General features: G+C 38.1%; 1 protein-coding gene across 1 annotated transcript in view; it reads left to right on the top strand.

The window, feature by feature from the left end:
• col6a3 (collagen, type VI, alpha 3) overlaps positions 1-7,617 on the top strand; it is a 35,026-nt gene extending 27,409 nt beyond the window's left edge. The window contains 7 exon segments of the mRNA XM_044048226.1: positions 61-131; positions 424-684; positions 1,479-1,541; positions 2,820-3,005; positions 3,939-3,998; positions 5,706-5,891; positions 6,775-7,617. Coding sequence (XP_043904161.1) covers positions 61-131; positions 424-684; positions 1,479-1,541; positions 2,820-3,005; positions 3,939-3,998; positions 5,706-5,891; positions 6,775-6,815 — 868 coding nt within the window. The 3' untranslated portion in view covers positions 6,816-7,617.
• Positions 7,618-9,649: the final 2,032 nt, after the last annotated feature.

The raw sequence follows: 9,649 nt of genomic DNA on the forward strand, positions 1-9,649 counted from the left end.
GTTACTGTAAATCCTCTGAATGATAACTGATTTATATACTATTTATTGGTTTATTAACAGGAAACCACATGAGAATCACCAAGCAGTCCATCATGAGAATCACCAAGCAGTCCACCCAAGGAAACACAAAGGTAAGATGGTGGATGGATCAAAGTGCCAAGTTCTACTGCCCTCAAAGACTCTCAGCCTTTGAAACATGTTTTCGATAAGGCTCAAGATTCTGTCCCAATTTTGGTTCCCACAGTGAAATTGTCAATTGTTTGAGGCCTCCCTTTATGCACACAGTCAGAATTTCTTCAGATTTTACAATGTTAGACAACATGAAAAATTTGACTTAATTATATTAGATTCATCACACTGTTTCCATACTTCATCCACTGCAGCTACCAACCTACTCCTGTTTTTTCTATCTTGATAACTCAGAAGCAGATGAGCTACACGTCTCAAACGTCACCTCCAGCAGCTTGAAACTGCGCTGGAGCAGCCCAGATCCTAAACTCTTTGTCTACTTCGAGGTAGTGGTGACACAGTTATCCGACCATAGCCTGGTGCTGAAGACCAACGTCTCTGGCACTGAGCTTTCAGTGGACAACCTACAAAGTGCTCAGACGTATCATGCTGTGGTCTCTGCCCACACTGCAGAGGGTCAAGTCGTCTCCACCCGCAAAGGCATTGTCACTACCAGTAAGTCAGAAAGAAAACACACATGTTTTTCTTAGGAGTGAATCATATGAAATGGATTATTCAACAGAGATTTCATTTTGTAGCGTTCACTGTATCGGCAAATCTAGCAAAGCCACTGTCAATGTGGTTGAGTTGTGTGTTTTTTCTTTTATCCATCGTTGTGAATAGTCACTTTGTAAATGAATGTCTAGGAGTTCAGGAAGCACTTGTGTTGTAAAATACAGCATACACCGTGATTTGTCCTCTGATTTCCCATTTTCTTCAATCACAAATCTGCTCTGTAATATTAATTTACACTTGTATGCACGCTAGAAACGTCATTGGTGTTAAAGTCATCTTTTTTGTCTGGTTGTGGCAAACAATTATTTAATTCTGTTTCAGTCACCACTCATAAGGAGCACAGTAATCCAATTTTCATGGTACTGTCACTTGCTATTCACCCACACAACAAAAGTGGTTGCACTGGATGGCAGAGACACTAATTGTGCATTGGGTTTGTTTGTATTTAGCCTCAAGGCTCTCACACTGTTATCTGATTCAAGAATGGTAACTGACAATATTGCACACATTTTGATGTTAGGTGGTATTGTGCATTTTTGTTTCTTAATTATTACTCCAGCTGCTATTAAGTCCCACTTTGATATCTTAATAGCTCTTGATATCTTTTTTTTTACTCCACATACTCTCTGTATAATTAACTAAAGGCCATTAATGGATATAATTGTAACAGTTAGCCCACATACTGTATGTTTCTGCATTATTATAGTTGCATCATGACTGTTTCACTTTGACAGAAACAGCAGAGCACAGGCCAGCCAGTACCGTAATTACCACACCACTGAGCAAACCTGAAATTGGTGAGTGACTATGCATACATGTTTATGTGTGTGAGTGTGTGAGTGAATGTATTGTGTGAGTGTGTGCGTGTGATGGCTCATTTTTTTCTAGTTTGTTTATCTTTGAAACCTAAGCCCAGATTTAATTTTCTCATTAAGTGGGGTATTTATATTAATAGACTAGAGCTGTGTTTGGCTGTTACCTGAGTAAAATAAACAAAACCAGATGGCTCAACTCTCATAGAACATAACCTACACTGGTGTAATTCAGCAACGTTTCAAGTGAGTTATTTCACAAATTAATACCACATTTAAAGTGGTATTAATATACTCACCCACACTTGCCCAAATATGCTGTAGATCTTTAGGAAGATATGTTTGCTCAAACTCAGTGTCATACAGAGACTCAGAGTCTTGGTTTACAACCTAAATCTTTTGTTCAGTGTGTTTTGAATAAGCAGGAAGCTGAGGATCCAGTGCCTTTGTCGCTTTGTTTGGACATAAGAAAAGAAGCAGTGCAGAGGTTTTACCATGCACATATTTATATTAGGAATAAATAGATACAGCTGCTGCCTCTTGTTTAAGTTAGTCATAACTGAGAGATGAACAGTACGTTTAGGAGGATCAGGCCAGATTATTAGGGTGCAGCCCTTTGCAGTGGCATTTGCTGGTCTTTGAAACAGGGGAAGCTCATTTCATCTCAAGTTAGTTATACATAAATTCAGCACCGATTCTGAACAAAGTAGCCATACAGCTGATCATGTTGTATTTCACTGAAATTAAATGTATCTACAACAGTACATATTTGACTATTTATTTTATGGCATTTTGGAAGCTTTTTTTTGTTGCTTTGTTACCCCAGTGTGAGCAACAGCTGAATAAGTACACAGAGTATTTGTGAGATATTGTAGTATTTCTGGGGTTCAATTATGAGCACACAGCTATGCAGATGACTAAAACTAACTAACATTTAACAGTAACTAACTTTTTAGTTCACTTGTGAAAACCACATAATCTTTCATTCTACTGAAAACTTTTAATTTCCAAAAGTAATAACCCTAATAATGCATTTCCATAGATTGCCATGTTGAATGCCATTTCTTTTGTTCTGTGAGAATAAACTATAGCAGCACTGTGACTCATTTAACCCCCATTAGTACATCTGTTATGAGCAACCTTTTAACATCAAAAAATAACATTTGTATGCCTAATGTAGTTCTATAAAACCCTAACACAAACTCATCCTACCACTCTCTCCATCCCCTAATCACTGCTGTTGTGTCTTTTTGCATGTTGTAGTTAATGAGTTTGCAGACCCATGCTCACTTGACTATGACGCTGGAATGCCGTGCAAAGAGTATCAGGCTAAGTGGTTCTTTGACAGAAAGAACGGGATCTGTGCTCAGTTCTGGTATGGAGGTTGTGCCGGCAATGAGAATAGGTTCGACACTGAGACACTCTGCTTGAAAAACTGCATGGGGTCAGGTAAGTGGTTGTTGCTGCCAGGCTTTTGGAGGGAGAGTGCTCCTCTAGTGAGACATATTGTGAGCTTCAGCCCCAGATACAAAACCGACCATTAACCATTCATTAAACCCTGCTCCAGAACAGTGACTGTCCAAACTCATGTTACCAACCACTGCAGGTCTGCTAAGATCTGCATTTCTCCACATGCGAAAATGTTGTGTATGGGGCTCAAATAAGAATAATACTAGCATAAATGGTGGCCACCTTTTTTAATCACCATTCCAAAAGAACAAATGTACTGTATATAAGAAACTGAACTGTGTGTTTGTCTGAACTAAAGTGCGCTGTAAAAATAGCATGTTTGAATTACGGGCCAACACAAGGAGGAATGTCATCAAAAAAAAAAAGAAAAAGATTGTAAAAAAGATTGAGGTTACAGAGAAGGAAGGCCAGATCACAAAGACACATTACAACAGATGTGTATGCTTTAAAATGTGTTGTTAAATTCAGTGGGGAAAAGAGTGCTTTGGAGTCAAGGATTAAAGGAGACACACAGGGCAAACTGAAAAAGAGGAATGATGTGGTAAAGATGCCTTTACCACGATTTAGCTAATTATACAGTTCCTGGCTGGATCAAGTGGCTTGATTTGATTGGCTGTCTGGGACAACAGTGACACTGACGAGCAGTGTCATCAATGCAACTGAGTTGCATGGCTAAAAAGCACACACCAGACACAGCAAACCATAGGACAACTAGAGAAAGTACTCAGATTGAAAATCTCCTCCAAGGCAATCAAAAAAATTTTACCTCCTTGGCAATTGCACCAAATGTTTTGCTGACTGACTGAATTAGTTCCTACTCATCTTAAGAAGATCAACCAACTCAAATATCTTCCACAATCTGCCTCCATTATTGGTTCCTTTGATAACTTTTATATTGTCATGTTTCAACAGTCTCAGAGCCTCAGCCAAACGTGCAGCAGAGTGAACAGGTGGAGATCCTGCCGGTTCCTGGTGAGATCTGATGCACACTTGCTGACACTTGTATGCCTTGAATAACATGAATTGTTTTCTTTAGGTATATTTTGTTACTGTTCACTTCCTTCCAACTCTGTTTTGATGAAAAACCTGACTTTGATGTGGTTGCATATAGCTGTGCTTATGCTTGCCAAATAAAAGCATCAGGGCAGTTCCTCAAAACATGACTTGGATTAGACCTTTTGAAACCCATAATCTTGGCCATACAGTAAATCCAGACATCAAGTCAAAAGTGATGCATGTATAATATCTTACATAATTCAGTTTCCACAAACTGTGCTCACAACAAGCCCTTTGTATTTCAACTTGGATCCTACCCACCTCTTCCACTGCCCCTCCAATGAACCAAACGACGGATGGAACAAGTAAAAAGCCATGCATGGAAAACTGGGAAGGTTATGCTTTTGTCACAGGAGCAAGCCAAGTCATAACCATGAACTTTTAAATGAATGGAAAGCGTTGTTCACAGTTTTATTGTTTTGTTTTTTTGTGGTAGTGCGGTGGTAGTGGGCTTAAAAAAAATCAATTTGTGATCTCATCAGCACAGATTAAATACAGTCTGATATAAAAAAACAAATTACCACAGATTATAATTATGGAAGAATAATAATCTGCTTTGATAAAGGAGCTTCTGGTCTTTCTTCTAACATTAAAATGCTATATACCAATTTCATTCCAAAACAGAAAAAGTTAAGTATAGCAAAACATTCTTTAACTCTTTATTATTTATTAAATTCAATATAAATACAGTATTTGGTCATATTTAAAGACACTGTATGGAGCCATCGATCAGCAATTCCATAATAACTTTTCACAGTAATATAACTCAGACAACAACAGAGAACAACACCTTCTTAAATTGTTCCCATTACGAGCAAAAGCTCCTATTGCCTGCTCCATCACAGCTAGTCTGCATACAGGTCCATTCAGTTGAATTATTGCTACTCCAACACTGGCTGCTGCAAAGAACATTAAAAAAGTAAAAAAGAGTCATGCATAGTAAAACGTGTCAACATCAGAGATGGAGAGCTATTTCTCTCCTGCTCCTCCGGAGAGGGAGCCATGCATTCCATTTGTAGTCTGAACTCAGAATTTCCAAGGTCATGGGGTTTTCTTTCAGCCCAACATGAGATTCAAAGATGGCTGACACTATACAAATATTGCTACTTTTAACATTCATAGCATGGTACTAGTACAAAAGCATCTGTTGTAATAGTTTCACAATAAATTAGTAGTCCACAGAGTACAGGTTATCTTAACTTTTGACATGTTACGCTGTTTGTGTGCACAAAATACCATGTAGAGCATTGTTATTGACTGGTATTGCTAACAATGGCTAGCCCAAAATAAGTTTGTGCCTATGTTTTTTTCTGACACTCAACTGGAGTGCAGTCAATTCAGGGTTTAAGTTCCCACTTTTGCGTTCTAATGTCAGTGGAACCACAATCTGATGACCGTTTTAAAAACTGCAGATGAAACTCTGAAAAAAAATCTGATATTTTAAAATCAGCCTTCTTTTTTTTCTTTTCAGCAATCGACCCTACTGCAGCTTTAAAATCAATTGTGCACTTGAATTGAAATGTTTTAAAGTTCACAGCCTTGTCTGATATATACTTTTCTTTTATGAACTTCTACTTGCACATGTTGTCATATTGATTGTAAATCTTTATCATTCCCCCACAGCAGCTTCTACAGCTGTCGACATTTGCCAGCTTCCCAAAGAGGAAGGTACATGTGCCAAATTTGTCCTCAAGTGGCACTATGATGCTCCAAGCAAGAGCTGTGCACGTTTCTGGTACGGAGGCTGTGGTGGAAACCAGAATCGCTTCAACACATATGAGGAGTGTGTCAAGGCTTGTGGAAAACCAGGTACATGTCACGTTCATAAGAGTAATCTCTCTAGTTCCTAAATTTAAGCCAGCATGCCCTCCTATATTCCTGCCCATAATCTTCATATCATGATTGTGAGTCTGACCTTGTTAAGCCCAGGTCATTCTGCTTCTGCATGGTCGCAGAGGTCCACTAGGGTCCACATAATGTAAATATGTCATCCTTCCATTCCTACTGTGGTCCGCACAGACCCTAACACACCTTTAGCTTGAGTCTGTGTGGACTGTATGCACTGACTACGCAGGCTCTGTGCTGCACAAAACTTTCCAGTCAGTTGTTGGCACACTTGATTTGGTCAAAAAAGACAACAAAGTTTATGTTTTCGTTTTTTATATATTCAGATTCAGCCTAGACACTAAAAGTACAGTGAGAGGTGTCCATTTTATGTAATCATGCTGCTAGAATGTTATTATCATTATAAACTCACTATTTTCAAAGAAAAGGGTGCGCATCACTTGTGAGAAATAGGCAAGATGCTGAAACTCAAAAGTTGCAGTTTCATGCATATAGTGTGAACATTTTGCTCTGTTAACATACATGGGTGCCAAAATTAAAAACATGATCAAACAGCCTCAAAACTCATTGCTGAAAAATTACAACAAACAAAAGAGGGTGACCTCCTGGTGAGAAATGACCATTATTGGAATGGCATATTAAATAGAGAATGCATGTGTGGACCCTCATTTATTAGTGTGAGCTGAATCACAGACATGCATGCACATTGCAAAGCAGCCCTCTGCAGAAAATGGAATGTGGAAAATGTGACCAAGTCCTGAGATGAGTATGGGGCTAAATCTGTGGAGTACTCAATTACAATGTTCAAGCATAATCATGTTTTTGTTTGTTTTCCATTCATCCCCAGCACCCATCAAACAAGGAGTCATTGCTGCAATAAGAACATAGGACCAAAGTGACAAACATGGCCAGCTTTTACCTCTGTTTAGGGGATTCTGAGAAGAACCGTCCAACATGGCCATACTTTAAGGATGTAAAAACCAAAGCAATGGTGGCTGCACTGGATCCACAAAAATGGACTTAATACCCACAATTCTTGAAGTAGTCTTTTTCACAGCAAGATGGAAGGCAACACATTTTGGTGCATGATTTGTTTTTACTGGTGCTACATAGTATACATAGTTTTTTTTTTTTTCCTCTACAGACGGAGTTCACTGCAATAAGTTTTGTAAAGTCAAGTCTGGAACATCTTATGGGGTTTTCATTTTTTTTTTTTTTTTAAATGTATATGAATATCTTGGACAAAGATTAGCAGTAAATCCGTACATTCAGGACTGGCATTATTCATTGCAGTAATCTTTTTTTTTATTGTGTTTTTTGACATTCCACATTCACATAGCATCACATTCATTGATTTATATTTTTTCAAAACTCACATGATTCCCACTGAATGATCCCTTCACTATTTTTTTCACAAAATTTTCACGGCAGTGTTTACATATGTCTTTAATGGTGGTTTATGTTTTTATTTTAAATGACAGTGACTAACTGCTCGGATATAAAAACAAAAAAAATACTAATGTAAAGTAAAAAGTGCACTTCTGGACTCATGTTCCAGCTTTTGAGAATGGAATGTACTTGTCAAGCTCCTTGTATTTTTGTTTCATTTGAAATGACTGAAATTTGTGTTTCATCTGTGTTTTGGGGAAATAAAAATGAATTAGACTTTCTAATAAACTTGAGCAACTGATTTTTTTTCTTTCTTGTTTTGAATTATATCTCAAATATATATTGTGGTGATAGTGACGAGCACTAAATAATCAGTGTTTCACAGCAAGATCCTAACTTTGCTCGATTAAGGGGCTGAAGTGCCCCTGAGCAAGTTTAAATTTAATTTATTAATTTAAACTTATCAAATTTAACACATGAGAACCAAACAGAATTGGAAGCAATACAATAAACAGGGATCATAGGAGCACCTCAAGGCTGTGTACTGAACACATCTTTTCACACTTGATGTGATGGCACCAAAGTCTGGGTTGGCTAACATAAGTTGGCTAACAGAAGTGAAAAGGAGCAGCTGACAACTTTGTGCAAAACTCACAACCTTCCCTCAACCTTTTTAGTGCACATTTGCAATTTGCACCTTTGCAACATAAATAACTGAATGGAATCATGGATTTTAAAAATGTGTAAAATATTGTTTTAAGCTTGATGGAGGCGGTAATATTGCGGAAACAGATTCAGATACATTTACAACATTTAACTGGACTGAAATTTGCTACCACACTGAAATGTGCCACGTTTCACTGCACTAGAAAAATAGAGGAAGTGGCTGATGGCAGGATGTGTGGACTGATGAAGAAACCACAACATTCCTTGACTAAGTGCAAGAAGCATATTACCACGACAATAAATGTGGCAATGGACTGCTCTTTGATCACACACTTTCTGATCATGCTGGGTGTTTTACTTATGTCATCACAGTCTTATTCTTCTGACCTGTGCTGTGTGCCACCTACTACTTATTTTGATGAACAAACTCCCAATCTTTAGAACATTTGTCATACATTCACAATGAAACTTTGCTACTGACAAACCCAAGAAACAATATAGACCTCAAGTCAAATCGTCTTCAAGTGATAATTAATGGATCTGCTGCAGAACCAGCAAACAGCACCAGTGTAACTGTGTCCTTGGGCAACAAGGAATAAGTTACTCTGATGCTCTGTCACTCCAATAAACATGTACACAGAACGGGAAGATGTTAAGAGATTGATTACAATAATCAGCCATCATAAAGGTACATTGTGTAATTCTATAATAACCTTTTGGCAGTAAGTGATCTAAGAGACAACAACACTTCTGGACCTCCTTTGTGTGCTCTTTACAGCCTTGAAACCAAATCTGTAGCATGATGGGAGACGTTGACCAATCACAGGGCAGTACAGAGAGAGAAAGACGCTCCTATTGGCTGTATCACTACTATGCGTACAGGTCCCTTTTGACAGCAACAAATTGTTCCACTGCAAATATTTTTTTTTGTTTAAATTGTTTAACTTAACTTCTTATATTTTCTGGTGTTTAAACACTCAAGTATTAACATTACAAAGGATATGTCGTTAGTTGTCTGGTGTATTTGAGCAAACCACAGCTTTTATGTATGGAAGTGCATTAAAATGATTAGTAAGGAAATCTATTTGATCTTAATCTAAATCATAACATGGCCAAAAGTGTGTGGTCACCCCGTTCATGCGGGTTCATGAGTACTGCAAATGAAGGGAAAATGTTATGCCGCAATATAAAGTTAACTGTGAACCTCCAACTCTGTGGTAAGCGTATGTTGTAACATGTAATATGTTTGGCTGTTAGAACATGATTATGCCCCCATGCACAAAGTCATGAGAAGTTATTTTCTCATCTCTGTGTGGTAGCAACTGCCTGGCCTGCACTGGGGTATGGATGAACTATTCCAAATGTGAGCCAGACATCTCTTTGATAACTTCCCACAGAAGTCTGCAGTAGTTTTGTGACCTTGCAAACACTTTCAGTCTAATTGGTGAAGGAATATGAGGACATACACATAGGGGGGAAAACAATGAAGAAAATTCTTAAAAAGAGGAATTCGATATGAGAATGAATATGCATGCTTGGAATTCTAGATTGTTGCAGACCCTCATTTTAGTAGGAATGGATCTGTGCCATGTGTGCACAGGTGGAAGTGCATAGCAATTCTCAGCAGACACAGAACGTGGAAAGTATGAAAGGGTCGTAATATTCTT

Source organism: Solea senegalensis, linkage group LG2 (assembly GCF_019176455.1).
Source record: "Solea senegalensis isolate Sse05_10M linkage group LG2, IFAPA_SoseM_1, whole genome shotgun sequence".
Classification (NCBI taxonomy): domain Eukaryota; kingdom Metazoa; phylum Chordata; class Actinopteri; order Pleuronectiformes; family Soleidae; genus Solea; species Solea senegalensis.